The sequence below is a fragment of the Schistosoma haematobium genome, chromosome 5 (assembly GCF_000699445.3).
Source record: "Schistosoma haematobium chromosome 5, whole genome shotgun sequence".
Classification (NCBI taxonomy): Eukaryota; Metazoa; Platyhelminthes; class Trematoda; order Strigeidida; family Schistosomatidae; genus Schistosoma; species Schistosoma haematobium.
The window spans coordinates 7,260,957-7,284,117 of NC_067200.1; the positions used below are offsets into that span (position 1 = coordinate 7,260,957).

A 23,161-nucleotide genomic window follows, 5' to 3' on the forward strand; every position below is an offset into this window, starting at 1 on the left:
CATCTGCATCAGATCCACCCTGTTCATCAATGATGCTGCCCAAATATGTAAAGGTTTTTAAGTCTTCCAAATCTTTTCCATCAATTGTGATTGGATTGGTGCATTCTGTGTTTTATCGGAGGATCTTGCCCCACCCATTGTGTATATTTAGACCTACTTGTGCTGTTTGAATGAACTAATGATACCATTGTACTTGTTGAATGCTTGATTTCGAATTCTAAATACAATACATTCGTCTGTTCTCATCTAGTACTTCTTGATTCAATTGCGTTATATCGGGGATTCTTAGTTCGTACTATAATTCAAATAATTCGAAATACCATATTGGCGTCGCGATAGAGCCTGCCATAGAAAAGTTAGATATTCATTCAATTTCTGAAGCCTTTGAGGATTATTTGGAAAGGTTCGAAATCTGGGCTATGACCAAGAAAGATAATGAGGATATTAATATTATAGCACATTTCCTCACATTCATCCGAAAAGAAGCATATAGCTCATTAAGAACTGTGGCTTTACCGGAAAAGCCCATTTCGCTTTCTTATACAATTCTTCAGGATCTACTGCTAGACTATGTTAAGTATACGAATTTCTAATGCGGTAAAGGAAGAAGGTTTCGTAAAATGATTCATGAGGATATAAAATATTCCACTGCATTACGTCATCCCAACCCAGCACATACTGAAGGTTATGCAGATGATCCATCGGGGAGTTGCGATGCAGTTCACGAAGACGGGCACAAGTTTGGCTAATGTTTGTCCTGTGGCAGGTTCCACTCTTTTAATTCATGTAAATTTCGTAATTCTAAGTGCTTTAAATGTGGTGATATTGGACATATTCAATCTGATTGTAATTCCACTGTTCATCTTGCTGCGACGAATTTTAACTGTTGTAATTCTGATTCTATTAAGTCCAGTGTTCCTAATGACCATTTATCCCTACCAATGATTTTAAAAGACAGTGTAGATTCATATAGCAGTTCAGAGTTAAGTGAAACTCAGAATCTTTGCGAGACAACAGTTTCTAATCAACCAACTTATCAGATTTCTCAGGTTATTGTACCAGATATGGTTTTTCCCAATGATTCACTTATTTCTGACGAAATTTCTTACAAATCTGAAGGAAATATGTTGAATGAACCTAATCATGATCGAAAACCTGATGTAGTTTTGATGGATGCTGATTTTTCTAATGATCTATTACTCTACAATGACATTCCTAATAAATTCAAGGAAACTATTTCAGGAGAGTCAAAGCTTGATGTCATACCAAGTATTTGTAATGACTCACCATTTATCACGAGAACACGACTGGTTTAATAGAAACAATTCTTATTATAACCAACTGTACCAGTGTTTGTTTTAATGTGCTTTTGTTTAACTGTGCTAATGACAGCTATTTTGTGCTTCCATTCTTATACTTACACTTTGATTGTAACTTTGCGCGAATTCGGTTACGTTCTGTAACCAAGCTTGTATCCTGGCACGATCTCGGTATCCTTTCGATGCCACGAGATCGCCAGCAAATAAACATCGACTTGGTCCATTAATTGCCTTCTGGTATTTGGCTTCTCGGGGATTTTATGGGTTTCTTTGGTTACGTTCAACCTACGCCTTCTGATTCGCTTGGCACGTGTTTCTTGGTAGCGGTGTTCATAGTTAATCTCAACTCGACGCCACGCTACATATTAGTTGTTTTCACAATGCATTTGTTTCTTGTGGGAAACTTGTTCAATGCGAAGCACAAGTATTAAATGAGCTCCATTTTAATTACAATTCGGATGATTTCATATCAAATGCTGTTTATCCTTATCGCAAAGTCACTTCTAATGTTCACTCCAGTCAATGTGAGAAATATGTTTTAAATGAAGCCACATCATTTATAAATTGGGGATATAAAGATACGTCAGAATTTTTTCCTTATTCGCTACTCAACCATGTAGAACAGACTGCCAGTGAACCTCCGTTGCAGTGAAACTACAACCCGGTTCAAAAGTTTCTTTGATGATTTTCTTTCCGAAATTGGATTATTTCACCTACTGAATATCAATGTAATCAATAAGGATTTATACAAACAAGGTCCGTCATCCATTTAATTGCCTGAAAAGCAAAATGAAACATTTGAAACTTTTCACGTCTATTTTATTTTATTTCTATTCATCTTAATATATGAAGTCTGCTTACGTTCGTGTTTATCATTATTACCGTTATTAATATCATTATTAGTTCCCCAACACATTAGATATTCTTTTTATCTCTTCTTGTCCTTCTAAACATATTTAATTCCTGACTGTCCTTTGAAATTAATTGTGACTTTCATAGCATCAATCTTAATTATTGTTGCACAGATGTTTATACTAATATCCGGTTTCACTCTGTATCCTATTACATAAATCTAAATGTATTCATCCAAGTGCATTGAAGGATTTTTATTTTATTTTTCTAAATTGTTGGTTTCCTTCTGAGGTTGATATTCACTACACAATTATTATTCTTATCATGAATCAAAACTTTTCACTAGGTGTTCACTTCTTTTCACTCCATTCTTTCCCTCTAAATAAATATTATTCTTAAGATTACGAAGTTTGTAATTAAGACAATAACTTGTGTTACACTTACATTAACTTCTCAGACCCGTTTTATCTTCACTATGTATATATGACTACTCATACATATTGATAGTTTATTATCCTTTTCACTTAATTGAGACTTTCGTAGCATCACTCCAAACTATGACTGCACAAACATTTATTCTAGTGCCATATCTTACTACAATAATAAGTTGTTTTTTCTTAATTATTTTTTTGTTACTAATTTGACGATACAAACATAGTCGTTTGTTCTTGTTTTTTGATGTTCATAAACACGCCAATTAAACTGTTTGCGTATTTCACGTCTCCCTTATTTCTATTCCCTTATTTTCTACATTTCCTTCATTAAACTCAATTCAATATTCTTTTCACTTACACAGACCCGAGTTATTATTAACCATATTCTACTATTATTACTCTAAATTCTTTTTTTTTAATACGGCAAGTATAATGCTGACATTATTGAAAATTGTGTATTATTGCATTTTTTGAAGAAACCCAAAATGGTTTCTTCACAACACTTATGTACCCATAAGATGTTTGTGAATAATAATAATAATATTATTATTATTTCGTGGGGGAGGATAGTGTTGAAAAGTCTATGGTTCGAATTCTAGATATTATTGATTTCAGTACAAAACCGACATGCTGATTGTATACAATTCCGGGTGAGTCTGTTCCGATTTCGTTTGTTAATTCCAATACTAATGAGCACATTCTAGATACTACAGAGATTTTATCCAATACAATGTCGGACAGACACAGGATGAACTTGAGAAGATGTAAAATCAATAACAGACATATAGACACCAATTTAAGCTGTGGCGGATGTGGTGTTTGAATGAACTAATGATACCATTGTACTTGTTGAATACTTGATTTCGAATTCTAAATACAATACATTCGTTTGTTCTCATCTAGTACTTCTTGATTCAGTTGCGTTATATCGGGGATTCTTAGTTCGTACCATAATTCAAATAATTCGAAATACCCTCATACTACTGCTGAGGCTTCTGCTATTCTGGTCGTATTCTCCTGCATTGACTGTTGCGTTTTCGATAGAAGGGCCAGATCATCTGCGAAGTTCAGATCGTCCAACTGCATCCTAGATGTCCATTGTATCCCGTGCTTCCCCTCATATGTTAACGTCTTCATGATCCAGTCGATCACCAGGAGAAAGAGAAAGGGTGAGAATAAGCAACCTTGCCTGACACCGGTCTTTACCTCGAACGACTTTGTCAACTGTCCTCCATGCACGATTTTGCAGTTTAGTCCATCATATGAACTCTGTATGATACTGACTATTTTCTGAGGCACGCCGTAGTGTCGGTGAAGCTTCCATAATGTTGTTCTATCCACACTATCAAATGCCTTTTCGTAGTCAATGAAGTTGATTTAGAGTGATGAACTCAATTCAATTGATTGTTCCACAATGATCCGTAGAGTTGCGATTCGGTCTGTACACGATCGATCCTTGCGGAATCCAGCCTGTTGGTCTCGAAGTTGGGCGTCTACAGAGTCCTTCATCCTGTTTAACAATACCTTGTTGAAGACTTTTCCTGGTATTGGGAGAAAAGTGATGCACCTGATGTATCTGATTTCTGTGCCTCTGCTGGAATGTTGTCTGGTCCTGCTGCTTTGCCACTCTTGATTTGTCTGATGGCCATACTGGTCTCTTCAATTGTCGGTGGGCAAACACCCATTAGGAGGTCTGTGGGTGCTACTTTAGTGTTCGATGAGTTCAGTGGAGCTGGTCGATTCACGAGTTCTTTGAAATGTTCTACCCACCTGTTTCGTTGTTCTTCAGTATAGGTGATAACGTTGTCTTCCTTGCTTTTCACTGGTCGTTCCAGCGAGCTTCTTGATTGTATCATACAAGTTTCTCATGTTTCCTTCTATTTTAACACTTCAAAGTGTAAGGTAGTCCATCTATGACATGTTACAGATTACAACTACAACTTAGGTAACGCCCCTGTAGAGATATCCTAAGTTGAAAGAGATCTAGGAGTGCTGAAACCATACGATTTGAAGTCTTTAGCTAACTGTGACAAAAATGCTTTTCGAGCAAACCTTGCACTGGTGAAATTGAAGCGCATTTTCGGCCATTTTGAAGGAATAACTATCCACATAATCTTCGACAGTTTCATTTGTCCTCATTTAGAGTACGGGTACATAGTATTTCTTCACTGTTATATCCCGATAAGAATAATGAATGGTAATTTTTGGGATCCATTTATGGACCAATACTATGAGTATATTTTCATCGTGTAATTGTTATGCAACTAAACTGTTTATATTCACGTCGTTCTTATTATAAGCTCTAATTTAACCCATAGACTGTTATTATACGACGTACCTAATGGCTTGCAGTATCCTTAACACCTCTGCACATTACCTTAAACATTTACTTAAGTTAAGCTCAAACACAAACCAAAAGGGGTAAAACCCAGAGACCGGAGACACGATACAGCAGAACGGACTGTAGACACAACTTCTACTCCTTAAGATTTGTCAAATGCTGGAATTCTTTGCCCGGTGAGCTATTCCAAGAGACTTCCCAAGAGTCATTTAAGAGGCAACTTGACCTATTTTTATGGGCAAAGGATAACATCTTATTATGATTTAGCTATTTCTTTTTTTCTCTATTATTGATATTATACCTGGGTCCCTTCCTGAAGGCAATGGTGATCCACTGCTGCTAGACACGGAAGCCTGTTAAGTGAAAGCTTTTTCTATTTCATTCAAAATATTTTGAACCATTTGAATATAACGAAAATCGACTAATCTTAACTGGCTAGCGGTTGCAGGAGAGGTTTATCATAGCGTTTCCACGCGTGTTCTGGTTCTGATGCGTGATTGAGCGCCTTTAGCTAAGTGAGTCGATTAAAACTGGTGCAGTCAGCGTCATGTAATGAGAACGTACAAACCTATTGATTTTGGGGATTTATTGACCACTACAGGTCTCTTCTATGTCCCCGAAATATCTGAGGTTAGTTTTGCGAACACTAGTTCGACAGTTGAGTTAAAACTACTTCCATATGGTTGAAATAATCCTAGAATTCGAGTCGACTATCGAAAGGATTGAAGAATGACTTCATAAGCCTTATCTTCGAAAGGGGTATAAAACATAAACCTGAGAACTAGTGACTAGTAAGCATAATCAACGTGGTTGTTGAGATTTTACAAAAGGTCATTTGGAAAGAGTTGTTTAAGTCTCTTGACGAAAACTGTACCACTGAGCCGGTATCCAACAGTGTAGATGTTAAGCGTTCTCGAGCGAGACTGAAGGCCCTGGGTTCGAACCCCACGAGTGGACTTGCGGATGCGTACTGCTGAAAAGCTTCACAATAGGGCGAAATGACCGTCTTGTGCTTCCAGGTTTTCGACGGCGGTTTGACAGCAATTGGGTTACAAAAAAGCACTATCCATTTGCCTTCTTATGTCCGAACAACTCATCAGTGGAGCTGTAGAGCTTCATGGCCACGATAAGAGTATTTGTTTTTGAGTTATTTTGCTTGGAATAGCTCAGATACATTCACAAACTCTCTTCTCCATTGCCTTAAATCGCAGTGTGACTTCATACGTGGCCTGCTGCTTCATTATTCTGGATCAAGTTCTGCAATGCCAGCCCTCCCGACCATTGTTGTCATTAAATTATCCAAATCTTTCATTTTCACTTCGTATTTTTAATCTGGTATAGTATCTTGAGCTAATAAATGTCTTTACCAAGTTCTACATTACTTGAACTGAATGACTGTGGGAATAGTTTCACTACCGACCACACGATGTGGCGGCTTGTTGAGTGTACATCACAATTGCTACCCCATCGTTGTCACCGCCCTTATTCTTATCTGTTAATGACATCGTGAAGAACTATATACAGCTAGTAAACAATCATTGACATGTAAGAAAATACTAGCTAATAACTCACAACTCGGTGTATTGAATGACTGACTAAATCCAGTGATCATCTCAAGAAGTTTAGTTACAAGTCTTGCTGTTCTGTATTAAAAAGACTATATCTAGATATCCTGTTTTTGTTTAGATTTCCCAGACACTTGTTGTGAAACGGTCTTCATTCACTAGAGTCACTTGCGGATAGGCATTAAACAATCAACGGCTGGTCTGCAACTAAGCACTTGCGTTATTCTGTCTCGACGTTTCTACACTCTTCAAGTAAAACTCAAGTTTAATTTGTTCTCGTTCACTATGTAGAGGTAAATAAATACCCTAATTAAATGGATTTGTAACCTTTCAATATTGGATGTTGACCACATTAGTCCTAATGGACAAATTGAGCTGATGGCACTGAGTTATCCATCCGCACCACATAACGAGTAGAAAAGGCTGTACTCAACAACCCATGCAATCGCTAACCAGATAATATCAGTCGATCCATGATATATTGATAGCCTATCAAATATATCTTCGAATCTCCTCACTTCTGTCGTTTGATTTCACTTGGTGGACACGATTCATATTAGGTGTTACTGGTTAAAGCGTTGTTAAACTCCAAATACCTGTGGCATCTTCATTGGTGAGCCGATATGATCTGGTACACCAACTTGCAAACTGTGAGTCTGTTCTTTTTTGGAATTTCATATATCATTGCTTTATTTTAACTTTTATATATTATGATATTTCTTTTTTCGTGTTTTTGGACATTTTTGCTTCCTCCTCCATTATTGTACTTCATATTTAGTCATGACGGAACAAACACCTAAGGTATTTAAGTTAGAGACTGTGACTCCACCTTCATTTCAACTAATGCCCTTTTGGCTAGAAAACATCGAAGCCTGGTTCTGCTACGCAGCAGCTGACTTCTACGAGCACGGTGTGAACGACGCACGTGCACAATTCCTTGCAGTAGCCAAGGCACTACCGCGCGAATTTAACAGGTACGTCACACCTAGTATGTTTACTAGTGATGTCCCGGAACCTTACGAAACTCCTAAACAATCTATTCCTAAATGCGGAGACCTAACCGATCGACAAAGGTTAGACCAACTCCTTAATAATATCGATCTGCAACACGGTTCAGCGACAGACATGTTGCAGAGAATGAGAGAGGTGATTGGCCAAAGAACTTCCGATGATGGCCTATTCAGACAACTTTTCTTGTCTAAACTTCCTCAACAAGTGCAAGCTGTTCTGGTCTCGTTTCGAAACAACGCCATAGACGAGCTAGCTGCATCTGCTGACCGCATTTTAGAGATCACCAAATCTTCTAACTCCGAGGTTTTTCAGTCAAAGAAAAACCTCAAACGACCTAGAATGACATTACGGAACTATGTCATTCGCTGACACGTTATCTTCGATTTCGTAATGGCCGTAAACGGTCACGCACTTCACGTAGGCGATCTGTCTCTAGACCACGAGAGACTGGTAACCCCGACTGGTGCTGGCATCATAACCAGTACGGAAAATCTTCAAAAAATCACAGAAGACATTGCAATTTTCTGAACTCCAAACCGACCGACACGAAAAATGTTTCGGGAAACCTCCAAGCCGGCAAACATAGCCGTCTGTTATACGTCACAGGTGTGATAACGAAAGTTCGCTATCTCGTCGATACTGGCGCAGAAGTTAGCGTTCTTCCAGCGAATTCTAACGACCGGCCTCGCGAATCTGTTTTAAACTTACATGCGGCAAACGGAAAGCCTACCGCTACTTATGGTAAAAGGTACGTTTATCTTAACGTGGGTTTACTCAAACCCATTCACTGGATTTTGTTGTTGCAGATGTTTCTATGCCAATCATTGGTACAGACCTCCTACAACATCACAATCGAATCATAAATACGCGCAAACAGAGGCTAGTAGACGGACACACCAATTTGCCTGTTTGCGCAACTTCTTTCTCCGGTTGCAAATTATCTTCTGTCACACTTAGGCACACGATAGACTCATTCTATCAACCATTACTCGATAAGTATTCTGGGATATACCAATCCGCAACCGAAATTGCCGTGTGTAACTAGCATCGTTACACATCACATCATGACTACAGGACCACCTGTACTCTCGAAAGCACGACGACTAGCCCCCGAAAAGCTAAGGTTGGCGAAAAATGAGTTCGACTACATGATAGACTTACGAATCGTACGACCGTCAAATAGCCCATATGCATCTCCGTTGCACATGGTCCCTATAAAGGACAGCAGCGATTGGCGTCCGACTGGTGACTATCGGCGATTGAATGCGAAAACCAATCTCGATCGTTACCCGTTGCCCCACATTCACGATTTGACAGCTACTTTGAAAGGTACAACTGTCTTTTCGAAAATCGACTTGGTTAAAGCGTATAACCAAATCCCCATGGCTACAGACGACATACCGAAAACCACCATCATTACTCCCTTTGGACTCTATGAATTTTTGCGAATGCCTTCGGTCTAAGAAACGCTGCTCAAACATTCCAAAGATTCATAGACGACGTTTTTCGAGGTCTCAACTTCGTACATGCGTATGTTGACGACTGCCTAATAGCAAGTCCGGACAGAGAATCGCATCTCAAGCATCTGGATCTTGTTTTCGAACGACTACAAAAACATGGCATTACTGTAAACGTTCAGAAATGCCAAATCGGAACTGACTCATTAGACTTCCTAGGACACACTATAGATGCTCAAGGAATTCGACCCCTTTGAACCAAAGTGGCGGCCATTATGGATTACCCAGAACCGACCACGATCAAGCAGTTATGAACGTTTAACGACCTTCTGAAACTCGCCCAGCTTCAAAAAGAAGACACTGATCTTCGGCACGAGTTATCGTCTACAACCCTCAAACTACGCATCAAACAGATGGGAACAGGTAAGGAAACCTTACTTTGTGACACATCTACAGGTAGAGATCGCCCAATCGTGCTGAAACATTATCGACGCAACGTTCTCAATAAGTTGAACAAACTTTCTCATCCAGTTGTTCGTGCAACCATCAAGCTTATAGCAGTAGCGTGCCCACTCTCTCACATTTTTATTGATGCCAGGCCAGTAAAACCGTTCTGCTATAACTTACAAGGCCATTAAACGTTCATAACTGCTTGATCGTGGTCGGTTCTGGGTAATCCATAGTGGCCGCCACTTTGGTTCAAAGGGGTCGAATTCCTTGAGCATCTATAGTGTGTCCTAGGAAGTCTAATGAGTCAGTTCCGATTTGGCATTTCTGAACGTTTACAGTAATGCCATGTTTTTGTAGTCGTTCGAAAACAAGATCCAGATGCTTGAGATGCGATTCTCTGTCCGGACTTGCTATTAGGCAGTCGTCAACATACGCATGTACGAAGTTGAGACCTCGAAAACGTCGTCTATGAATCTTTGGAATGTTTGAGCAGCGTTTCTTAGACCGAAGGCATTCGCAAAAATTCATAGAGTCCAAAGGGAGTAATGATGGTGGTTTTCGGTATGTCGTCTGTAGCCATGGGGATTTGGTTATACGCTTTAACCAAGTCGATTTTCGAAAAGACAGTTGTACCTTTCAAAGTAGCTGTCAAATCGTGAATGTGGGGCAACGGGTAACGATCGAGATTGGTTTTCGCATTCAATCGCCGATAGTCACCAGTCGGACGCCAATCGCTGCTGTCCTTTATAGGGACCATGTGCAACGGAGATGCATATGGGCTATTTGACGGTCGTACGATTCGTAAGTCTATCATGTAGTCGAACTCATTTTTCGCCAACCTTAGCTTTTCGGGGCTAGTCGTCGTGCTTTCGAGAGTACAGGTGGTCCTGTAGTCATGATGTGATGTGTAACGATGCTAGTTACACACGGCAATTTCGGTTGCGGATTGGTATATCCCAGAATACTTATCGAGTAATGGTTGATAGAATGAGTCTATCGTGTGCCTAAGTGTGACAGAAGATAATTTGCAACCGGAGAAAGAAGTTGCGCAAACAGGCAAATTGGTGTGTCCGTCTACTAGCCTCTGTTTGCGCGTATTTATGATTCGATTGTGATGTTGTAGGAGGTCTGTACCAATGATTGGCATAGAAACATCTGCAACAACAAAAATCCAGTGAATGGGTTTGAGTAAACCCACGTTAAGATAAACGTACCTTTACCATAAGTAGCGGTAGGCTTTCCGTTTGCCGCATGTAAGTTTAAAACAGATTCGCGAGGCCGGTCGTTAGAATTCGCTGGAAGAACGCTAACTTCTGCGCCAGTATCGACGAGATAGCGAACTTTCGTTATCACACCTGTGACGTATAACAGACGGCTATGTTTGCCGGCTTGGAGGTTTCCCGAAACATTTTTCGTGTCGGTCGGTTTGGAGTTCAGAAAATTGCAGTGTCTTCTGTGATTTTTTGAAGATTTTCCGTACTGGTTATGATGCCAGCACCAGTCGGGGTTACCAGTCTCTCGTGGTCTAGAGACAGATCGCCTACGTGAAGTGCGTGACCGTTTACGGCCATTACGAAATCGAAGATAACGTGTCAGCGAATGACATAGTTCCGTAATGTCATTCTAGGTCGTTTGAGGTTTTTCTTTGACTGAAAAACCTCGGAGTTAGAAGATTTGGTGATCTCTAAAATGCGGTCAGCAGATGCAGCTAGCTCGTCTATGGCGTTGTTTCGAAACGAGACCAGAACAGCTTGCACTTGTTGAGGAAGTTTAGACAAGAAAAGTTGTCTGAATAGGCCATCATCGGAAGTTCTTTGGCCAATCACCTCTCTCATTCTCTGCAACATGTCTGTCGCTGAACCGTGTTGCAGATCGATATTATTAAGGAGTTGGTCTAACCTTTGTCGATCGGTTAGGTCTCCGCATTTAGGAATAGATTGTTTAGGAGTTTCGTAAGGTTCCGGGACATCACTAGTAAACATACTAGGTGTGACGTACCTGTTAAATTCGCGCGGTAGTGCCTTGGCTACTGCAAGGAATTGTGCACGTGCGTCGTTCACACCGTGCTCGTAGAAGTCAGCTGCTGCGTAGCAGAACCAGGCTTCGATGTTTTCTGGCCAAAAGGGCATTAGTTGAAATGAAGGTGGAGTCACAGTCTCTAACTTAAATACCTTAGGTGTTTGTTCCGTCATGACTAAATATGAAGTACAATAATGGAGGAGGAAGCAAAAATGTCCAAAAACACGAAAAAAGAAATATCATAATATATAAAAGTTAAAATAAAGCAATGATATATGAAATTCCAAAAAAGAACAGACTCACAGTTTGCAAGTTGGTGTACCAGATCATATCGGCTCACCAATGAAGATGCCACAGGTATTTGGAGTTTAACAACGCTTTAACCAGTAACACCTAATATGAATCGTGTCCACCAAGTGAAATCAAACGACAGAAGCGTGGAGGTTTGAAATATAATTAATAGTGTTTAAAAAGGTTTTGATCCTGTGCACTTTCGACTCTAGATTTCAGTAGGTGGGCACGATTTATGGTTGTTGTTACTGGGTGACGCGTTGTCGAACTTCTAATTGTGTAACGATGTTCAACTATATCGCGTAAGACTACTCAGACTAGGATATCTGGTGACCCAATTTTGTTTATTTCCCAGTCGTAATCCGCATTCCGGTTTTGAAGTTATCCGGTGACTTTGAAGACGTTTTAGCTCTGTCTATCAGTTTACTTGAATTTATCTTGTATGACCTACGAATGATATCCGGCTCTATTTCTCTGTAGAATGCTTATCTCGTGTTTGAGGGTATCTTTATCATGTTTAAACTCGTCTTCTTAGTCCTTATTTGAGGATTTCGACTCGCAGAAAGTTGTGTTACTTATATACTGTTTTGGTCCATGTACACAACTTTTCATTCCTAAAGCGTTGTTTATGCTTTTCCTAAAGTAATAACGTCAACTTCCTAACAAGCTTAACCGAAATCACAATTTTCTGAAATTTGGTTTATCATTACACTACATGGTAGGTCAATAACGTCTACTGTTAATTTTTTGTACGGCAACATATGCTCTTCAATCAGCATAAGTTTCACCAACTGCTGGACTCGCAAACAGTAGTGTTAACTAGTATATTCCTCTTTCATCACATTAATTGATGAAGTATCTAGTGATATGATAATTTTTAATCATTATAACTATTCTTTAGGATAAAGCACCAAAGACTTGATTGGACTGTGGGTTTGATAGTTACAGCGAATGACGTATTAGGCTGTTCGTATCAGACTTTGCCTAGGAACTGTGATCGTTCTTGAAAATCAAAAGTGAAGAACGACGAATCTCTCTGATCTTTAGTACCCTGTCAGGAAGTGTAGACGTATCAATATCAACTATATAATTATTTAGAGTTACAAAATATTGTCGTATTACGGAATCAAGTTCCATGTGTATTTCTTATTTGCATGATTGGTATTCAGACATTCATAAATTTTCTCAGCGACTCTATATCTCATTTTGAAGTGACATAGCTCATCAAACTGATGTTTTGATTTCATAACAAAACTAATTTCTGTCTTAAATATCCATAGGTTTCTTTGCATTTACCCATCATCTAATTAAACTGTAAAGGAATGGATACTAAGGAATTGGAAAATTTTTTTAGCGGTCCTATGGTTTCAGCTCATATTGAATCATTCATGGATGCTCATTGTTCTAGTAATTATAAAACTTGATCAAATACGCTTTTAACATTATAATAATAACAGTATTCACATGTGAAAAAGAAATTCATTCTGAACATTATGCAACACACAAAGAGTTTTCAGAAATGGTAAGTAGAAATAGACAATATTCTTTATTTCACAATCCTTTCTTAGATAGATTTTCATTTAATGAACTCGTTATGGATACATAGTTATTGACTAACACTAGTTTTTGTCTCTTTCAAATGTATGTTATAGTTGGATATACATCACAAGAGGCTAGATAAACCACAACTGGCTATAGGAAATATGAGATCTGGTTCAAAGTTGACTCAGGCCAAGTTACCACACTATCGGCAATACGAAAGTGGATAGCAGTGTTGTTGAATTAGAGATTTCATGTAGAGGAAATAATTTTAAAAGATAATCAGTTTGCGACATTAGAAGTATAAGGGTTTCGAAACCGACCTTGTGAACTATGAAAAATGAATACATCTGCTCTACTGCAGCTGATCTCGAATTATTTCACCAGTCTTCAACTATTGATCACGATTATGGCACTGGCCGCAACATAGTAGCTTGTACCTTGCAAAATGACTCAGACCAACAATCAATGATTTAATAACCTGTTCGGTGGTTTGGTTGCTTCTGACTTTTCTCCAAACACGGTGCGTTTAGAATTATTCGCTTGACTGCTCTATCATTCGTGACAAATACTTTAAAAACCTCTATGGTCGTATAGCAATAACCTTCAGATTTCATCCATTTTCAAAAGAGGCAATAAAAAGCGAACTGTTTTAAAATATACCTATCCTTTGATAGGTAAACGAATGCTTATTCGACGTCACAGGCACATCAGATTTGCAAATCAAAAACGTTTTTTTGTATTTGTGCTTAGATTTTCCGAACTACTAACTCATCAGGTCCTATAGTACGTCCAAAATAAATGAATTAATCTGTGTATTCAACTGCTTTGGTTCTTAGCGTTAGAACAGGTTAAGAGGTAAATCACACATTCATTTTCACCTCTCGTTTGCAGAAAAAATTCGGAAAAAATCGAGATTGTTTCTATCAGTGGAGTATTTTTTTTACTAATATAATTCTAGTCTGGTCTTGCACAAGTCGAAAGCAGTTTTTAGAATTTCATTTTTTATAATCGCCATCTGCTTAGTACTGACCAGTGTTGATATGAACTTCCTGGCGCCCTAATAGGAATCTGTAGCATATTGAGTTCATTAATTTCAAAATAAAAGTTATTTACCTTTCATAATTATGTTTGGAAAATTACACCATTTTCCTAGTCGTTTTGTTTCTGGCATATGTAAATAAAAACCTTAGAAGTAAAAACTTGACCTAATGGATACATGAATTTCCTTTAGTTATATTTCCTTATAAAAATGTTTTGAGAACAAAAACCATTGTGAAACAAATTGTTTCTTCATCGCAAATCTGATTATTTGTTAATGAACACAAGCTAACTTCCGTATCTATAAATGTATAAGTAGTAATTTTTGTGGCTACTATAAATAATAAAGCATTGTTGTTGCCGAGGTTACGTAATAATCTAGGGTAGTAGAAGTCTTGTGTGTATTTAGCAGTATATGTACTAAGTTTTGCATTGAAATTGCATAACAGTTGTAATATTTGGCTTCGGGCCACTCACTCTAGATGTGGGGTCTAGCAAATCTACCTGGTTGCCGTAACCAAGCTAGATGGATTGAGATTCGAACCTGCAACGTAGCAGCTGAAATCTGTACGCTTTAACAAATAAGCTACCAGTTCACAGTTGAGCTATACCATTATATCAATATTAGACATCATTTTGTTTAAATCTTTCCTTATTCTTTAGATGAAAAGTCTATTAAATAGCTCATCAATTGATTACAATCAAATTCAGGAAATGTATACAACTTATAAAATAACTGAAGATGATCCTTCTTTTAGTTCAATCTCTTATATAATTGCATTATGGAATTTTGAATTATTTTATCAATTAATGACTTTGGTAAATGTTGATTTACAATTAGAAGCATTACATTATATTCAACAGAAGTATGGTAATCAATTCATGTATGTATACATTTTAAATAATTTCTTTTATCTGAAGATAATATGTATCATGATCTTTCTTATTAACATTGCTGCTAAATTTATTTAGATTCATTTAAGATAATTAGTCCCTTTGATAAATTCCCATAATGCAAGACGAAGAAGTCGAAGTTTATCAGAATTATGTGGTGATATGATTGCGTAATACATTTCCAAATCAATCTGATCACACATTATGTACTTGTTAAGAACATTTATATATGAAAATTAAAAGGTCAACTAGACAGATTAAAGGTAAGTCATAACAAAGAACACATACCAAATAGGCTGTATAAACAATTGAATTCCGACGGTCAAATAAGATCACAGTATAGGCAGACATCATCATCCATTGTGAAACATTTGATTGAGACTGGTCATAAGGTTGATATCAATTCAGCATTTATAGTATTATACAAAAGCCTTCAAGGACATAGGGAGGACTAATCGAACACTGCAATCAAGGTTCAATGAACATGTGCCTAGTTGGCTTCAAAATCAATGTATGTCAAATGATCCGATCAATGTGTGAGTTAGAAAACCAGGTTCATCGATAGCGAAACATATAATTGAAACGGGGCACAAAACTGACATTAGCACAGCTTTTAGGACGTTGTATAGAAATTGTCAAGGACGAATTCTTAAGTTTATTGAAGCCTTGACTATTCGTAAATTTATACCCCCCTTATGTGTACAAAAACAATTTGTCGTAACCTTGAATTTACCTTGTTAATCCTTAAGTCATTTTATGGCTTAGGATAACGCGACAATTTCTTATTCTTTCTCCCCCCCTTTTGTTATTTGACTTGAACTTTTATTTAATTAGAACAACACATATAAGCGAACAATTGTTTTCAATTAGATCGTCATCAGGCTTTACTCTAATATACATGAATATTTATACGAAAATGTTAAACCAATCAAGGCAATATGGGTCAATAATCACAATGAAATAGAATAAGTCACTACACATAATAGGTAAAAGTACAATTTTATAATAGTAGGAAGACAGGTGAACTGATAATAGAAACCAAAGTAATCACCAGGACATTCTACGCAGCCAATCTTGCGTTGACCTTCTCTTGTTGACCAGCGATGTCTACTCAAACGAAGGATAAGTTACCTGAGTTGGCCTCTTCTATGTGCACTTACAAATTCAGCTGCTCCTGTGGAGATAGCTATATAGGGCGTACTACCAGGCAACTTAACCAACGAATGAGTGAACATCTACCAACTTGGTACATAAAGGGCCAGATAAAATCTATTCGCAGTTCTATATTGGCACATCTCATTGATAGCGGTCATGCTGTAGATAAATCGAAATCATTTCGAGTTATCTATCGTATACCTCCATCATTTCCTGACGGAGTTCGTTCCCGCCTCCTACATATAGCTGAAGCCATTGGAATTCGTACATATAACCCCAATTTATGTGTACAGAAGAAATACGTGACCCCCCTATCCCTTCCATGGCCAGTTATAACTTAACTATTATTATTATCATCATCATTTATTTTATTCTATCTGTGTTATTGTTAACCTTATTTCCACATCCATTATTTGTTTGTAATTTTCCGCCTCTTTGTATTCTTCACTATCTAATTATTTACACACATCTTATTACGTAATGATTTTAATGTTTTGTGATGACTATTCCTAGTCTATTTACCCATGTTTGTTTGACCTTCTATTTCCAACGTTTAACTATTGATAAGAGTCTTGTTATTGTATTTTGATTATTCTCACTATTATCAGTTCACCTGTCTTCCTACTACTATAAAATTGTACTTTTACCTATTATGTGTAGTGACTTATTCTATTTCATTGTGATTATTGACCCATATTGCCTTGATTGGTTTAACATTTTCGTATAAATATTCATGTATATTAGAGTAAAGCCTGATGACGATCTAATTGAAAACAATTGTTCGCTTATATGTGTTATTCTAATTTTCACAATGGGAATCTTTAATATTTTATTTAATTGACCTTTATTAATTTTCATATAAAAATGCCTTGACAAGTATATGTGTGACCAGATTGTTCGAAATGTATTACGCAAACATATGATCACATAATTCTGATAAACTTCGATTCATTTACTATTCGATCCTGCTAATTTCATCTTTTCACACTAATTTGGTATGTCGACTTGAACCAACGCATATTTGTACAAGAATTTACGTTGATAATAGATGGGAGACGGATAACAATTGGAGATAGTAACTCACTGAAGACAATGGTGGGTGTGTCGCTCGATTTCGTGGATTAGTTGTAGTTAGACGTTAACACCGTTGGATGCCGACTCAGTGGTCTAGTGGTCAAGTGATCGCATGTGAAATCAGTAGGTCCTGGGTTCGAATCTCTCAGGGGGCGAATGCGCACTGCTGAGGAGTCCCACAATAGGACGAAACGGCCGTCCAGTGCTTCCAGGTTTCCTATGGTGGTCTAGCTTCAAATGACTCATGATCTTAACCATTGAAAGAACCATTTATATTTAGGGAGCTCTGAAAAAAATCTGTCATATGAAATTAACAATCCTTATCATTTCTGTAGCACAGTATGTCACATGAAATTAAATCCATGAGTTTTAGGTAGTTTATCAAGATTTTTATACTTGACTATGAACCATACTATTAGTTCATGGGCAGGCCAGACTATATACGGTATAATAGTTGTTTAATTCTCTCTGATTTTCATCTGTTCTTTATTTTGTTCTAATCGATAATGAACACTTTTCATGTATAACATATCTGTAAAAAAACGAACCTATCTAAGCTATCTTGCCGTTTTGAATAAATGATCGTTTTATAGTATTGATCATCAATAATTCCGTTGTTACGAGTAATTGCTGAAACTATATGCACACTTATTACAATTCATATTCAGTTTTTATCCAATAATTATAATTGCCCATTATTGATTAATAAATTCTATCGGTTCTTATTTTTAAAACTAACTTTCTTTATAGACAAATGTATTCAAACAACAATAATCATGATTCCTTGGTTAATAATTCTACTGAAATAAATAAAAATGAACTAACTGATATGTTGTTAGAAAAATCTCAACAGAAAAATGGAATGATGAAGGTAATTTGACCGAAATCTGTGTGTGTGTGTGTGTGTGTGTGTGTGTAGGAGATCAATACCAAGAGTTAAATCTTGATATTTACAAGTAAACTAAACATTGGGTAGAATGTTAGTTATAAAATAATGATGTATTCGTGATAACTAAGAAATTTGTATTTCTAACATTTCGTGACTTAGTGTAGGCCAATTCTTCAGAGAATAAATATAAATAACCACATTAAATTAATATTAGTTTAAATAGAATATACTGCTTGTTCTTCTTTATTGTTTGAACTTGTATTAATTCAATCCGGTTGTTTGTTTTTCTTCTCTGAAGAGGTGACTTGCAATAAGTCACGAAACATCAATAATTCAAATTTCTATTCATTAATTGATCACAAATACATTATTATTTTATTATTGTACGTTTTGTTTGTATTCTTCTTCTTATTCTTTTCTTTAAATCAACTTTCTAGACAATTAAAGAAACAATTCAAAGTGAACTTTGTAAAAATCAACATAATCAGAACGATGGACAATTATTAATAGAGGCAAGCTTTTAATTATGTGCAAATTCTGTTTTCCTCTCATATATATATATATATATATATATATATATATATATATATATATATATATATATATATATATATACCGTTTTCTGAACATTTACGCATTTTTGACTCTCCTGGCCCTTAGGAATCTATTTATCAAAATATTAAACAGTTTTACAGTAAGTAATAATATGCTCAAATTAAGAAACTCACTTTTAAGATGATAAATCCAACAACATTGGTTGATTTTCAACACAGACAATTTTAATAGTGACCACGTCAGTATGGCTGAACAAATAAAAATTGTGCCAATGAAATAGAGGGAAGAAAATTGTATGATAATAATCTTTTTACGAAGTTGCGCCACTGTACACCATTGTCTTCAGTGAGCTGATATCTCACAACAGATGCGCACTGCTGAGGAGTCCCATACTAGGACGAAACGGCCGTCCATTGCTTCCAGGTTTTCCATGGTGGTCTAGTTTCAATCGACTCATGATTTCAACCTGTGAAATTTCTAAAAATCTCCACAAAACCCATTCTGATAATAATCTTTTTACTCAAGAGTAAGATAATAGCAATTAACAAATTTCACAGGTAGTCATTATTATAGTTTGCGGTGCTATTGAAAATCAAGAAGTATTGGATAACTGTTTCATCCTAGTATAGGATTCCTCAGCATTTCGTATTGTTGTTTAAAATATGTTTAAAAATATGTATTTTCAAAATTTTCATAGGTCATGCGTTTTTATCAGTAGTCGATTTAAATCAGATATGAGCTTGTGGGTTGTGACATTGGATAGATGAATGATTTGTTTGATTACAGTAGGCCACACACCCAGGGAGTTGCTCTAGTGCTGTCCAAAGTAGCACGAAATGCACTTGTAGGATGGGAATCTCACGGATCCAGAATCATCAAAGTATTATTCAAAACAAAGAAGGGGGGTCACAATGAATATTATCCAATGTTATGCACCCACCAGTGATAGCAAGGACGACGAGAAAGATCAATTCTATGAGAGGCTGCAACCAATCATAGAGAAATGCCCTCACCATTCTAATGGGAGATCTAAATGCCAAAGTCGGAATAGACAACACCGGATATGAAGATATTATGGGACGACATAAACTGGGACAGAGAAACGAAAATGGAGAAAGATTTGCAAATCTATGTGCATTCAACAAATTTTGCCCCAAAATACTGACGATAATTCCACTAACTCGACTATGTTCAGTTGCTCACGAAGAATGTCTACCACTTCCTCTATTTACTTTTTAGAATTTCGGAAGAACACCTAAGATACCTTATTTTATCCCGTATTATTATTCAGATCTGGGAAACTCATGTGATTATTTACTGTGAATATAGGGCTACAACGCACCATAAATAAATAATCTCAATGTGTGCACAGCTAGAACATTTGTGGTACAAAACTGGAGTAACAGCTGTTGGTTTGTTCTCTGCCATAATAGGTTATTGCTGATGGTATCCGTCCAACGGACATTGTGTATGTTGCGTAGACAATTGTTTATAAATACATGTACTTTTATGATGACGGTTGTAGTAGTTCTCCACATTTTGACTCCGTACAGTAGAACTGTCTTGACGTTCATACTAAAGATTCTGACTTTGATGTTGACTGAAAGTTGTTTTGAGCTGTAGGAATGCTGCCATCACTTTGTCAATCCTTTTCATCACATCTGCATCAGATCCTCTCTTTATCAATGATTCTACCCAGATACTTATATGTCTCCACCTCTTTCAGAGCTTCTCGATCAAGCGTTTGTGTGTGTGAAATAGGAGAGCTAGGTCATCTACGAAGTCCAGATCGTTTAGCTGCATCGAACATGTTCACCGTATTCCATGCTTTTTTTGAGATGTAGAGATCATCATAATCCAGTCGACCACCAGAGGATAGAGAGAAAACGAGAGTAAGCAGCCTTGTCTCATGCCGGTCTTCACTTGGAACTCGTCTCTCATCTGTTCCTCTTGCACGACTTCACAGTGTATTCCGTATGATATTGCCAATCTTCTCAAATACAAAATAGCGTGGAAGAAGGTTACATGAGGTTCCTCTGTCCATGATGTCAAGGAATATATATACTGAATCTTCAGAGAATGAAATTTAAAGTTTTACAATTTTAATAAATCTGATCTTGTCAGTTATATCTTGGCATGTTCGCATTCAGATCAGAGCTAATACTTTACATTTTGATGGCATCATTTAATAACTGTTCACTAATGTTAGATGGATACATTGACTATATTTTATACTTTATTGCCCATTTTGTCCAATATATCATATTCTGTGTATTTATTTCAGAGTGATTCTAATACTTTTCGTGATATACCTACAAAAAATCTCACTAACTCTACAATTCCTCATGAAATAAAGCGAACTTCTGATACTGTGACACCATCATCATCAGCATCATGGAATCACATATTGAATTTCAATAACTCTGAAACCATTCATCAGCAAAAAGATGACAATACTTTAAGACCAACTAAAGATGAATTAGTTGAAAAGCAGGCATTTCTAAGAAAACAACGTGATCTACTGATCGAAATGCGTCAGAAAAAGCGTGAAAAGCTATTTTCTGATCATGTACAAACTTTAACAGATAACAGTTTTGTATATACTAATAATGTAAGTTGATTGTAATAATTTACCAAACAAATTAATTGAAAATTTCATCTTTAATCTATACAGTAGATACATGAATTATACTACAAAGGCTTTTGTGAAATACTCTCCGCAAATTCATTTAATGCTGATAACTGTTTAAGAATATTGTGGATAATAACGTTTATGTGGTCACTATCATAACTAAGGACTACTATCAACTTCCTAGGTTGATGAAATTACTGAATTTTAACAATTTAGCGTTTCTATTTTTTGATCATCGTTTTACTGTTCATCTAATGTTTGATGGTAAGACTATAATTTATGGACGACCTTTGAGTGACGGTAGACTGACCTTAAGACTGTCCATCTAATAACTAGGACCAGATGAGAGTTATAAACCTGCATAAGGAATTCGAATTTTGATTTACAGTTGATGGTTAGGGTTAGGAATTAGATAAACGGTTTTCATCACGATATGTCAAAACGGTATTTAACCAAATGAGTGGACGAATTTCGCGCCAAAATCCGAGACCTGTTTTCTTATATCTGACTGGTTCGTCCATAAATTATAGTCTCGCCTTTCTGATCATTTGAAATTAAGGTAATTATAATTCTGATAAGACGTAAAAATAAGAAGGTATCTAAAGAAGATAAGGTTAATTTGATTTATACTTTGTGGAATACTTTTTTCAACTGTCGGTCGTGGATTTATTGATTAGATTAATGATATAAATTCAGTAGTTTTTCGTTTCATTTCAGAATTTCATTTGTATTTATATCAAAATGACATTTAGACTCCGTTAGAAAAAATTGGTATATGACCATCCTACTGAGATACTCTGTTCAGCGATAGATAATAAACTAATTACCCTTATTCCTTGGGTTATTAGCTTCTTCTCTTCCGTTTATAAAACCGTTCCACTGAAATATAAGGGCTGGATCTTGGAATTATTCTCTCGGAAGTTTTTGTTATTATTGATTTTTTTTCTTATTGTACGTGGCTTCTCGGTTTGAAGCGAATACATCATCATTGAGGTTGTAGAATCAGTGCATATTTAATTACCGTATGATTCTTTTTAATTAATAAATACTTTCTCTGGTGATTATCACATTGCGACTATTATTTAGCATGGGATCCTATTCCAATAGCGATGATTAAACAGAGAGGGGAGCGGGCTAATAAGAGTTAATATACTTCCAGTGCTTAAAAGGACAACTAAAGAAAACTTTCACACTTGAAAGTGTTATGTGTCCCTGTCTCGACTAGTAAATTATAAGCAGCGTTCACTCGCGAACCTCCATTTAGTAAGATCACTAGGTTTCGCGGTAAAAGCTTCAAATCTAAGTAATTAAATGGTGATTTATGGTTGCTTCAAGGTTCTATACTAGCCGCTAAACCTGAGTTCAATCCAATATGACATTCCGGATAATTTCTTTTCAGAAGTTACAAACTACTTGTGACTCAACTAACGACAAAACAAGTCACTATCAAATTATGCGAAACTTCAAAAAAGCCCACTTTAACTTAATTAGTTCTGATTTTATCCTACCATTTATTTTAGAGAGACCGTAATTCAATCGATAAGGAAGAACATGATAAAGTTATGGAGAAACGTCGTAAGTTATATGAAAAACTAAAGATTGAAGTGATTAACAAAAGTGGTTTTGATCAGACAGAAAAATAA

General features: G+C 36.5%; 1 protein-coding gene across 1 annotated transcript in view; it reads left to right on the forward strand.

Annotated features, from left to right (window-relative positions):
- Window positions 1–23,161, forward strand: part of MS3_00011118 (uncharacterized protein) — a gene marked incomplete at both ends in the record, with an annotated part of 121,065 nt that extends 97,904 nt beyond the window's left edge. Inside the window, 7 exons of the mRNA XM_051219526.1 lie at window positions 13,060–13,146; window positions 13,197–13,261; window positions 14,983–15,203; window positions 18,193–18,313; window positions 18,769–18,843; window positions 21,171–21,497; window positions 23,039–23,161. Of these exons, the coding sequence (XP_051064800.1) occupies window positions 13,060–13,146; window positions 13,197–13,261; window positions 14,983–15,203; window positions 18,193–18,313; window positions 18,769–18,843; window positions 21,171–21,497; window positions 23,039–23,161 (1,019 nt within the window). The remainder of the gene's footprint in view (window positions 1–13,059; window positions 13,147–13,196; window positions 13,262–14,982; window positions 15,204–18,192; window positions 18,314–18,768; window positions 18,844–21,170; window positions 21,498–23,038) is intronic.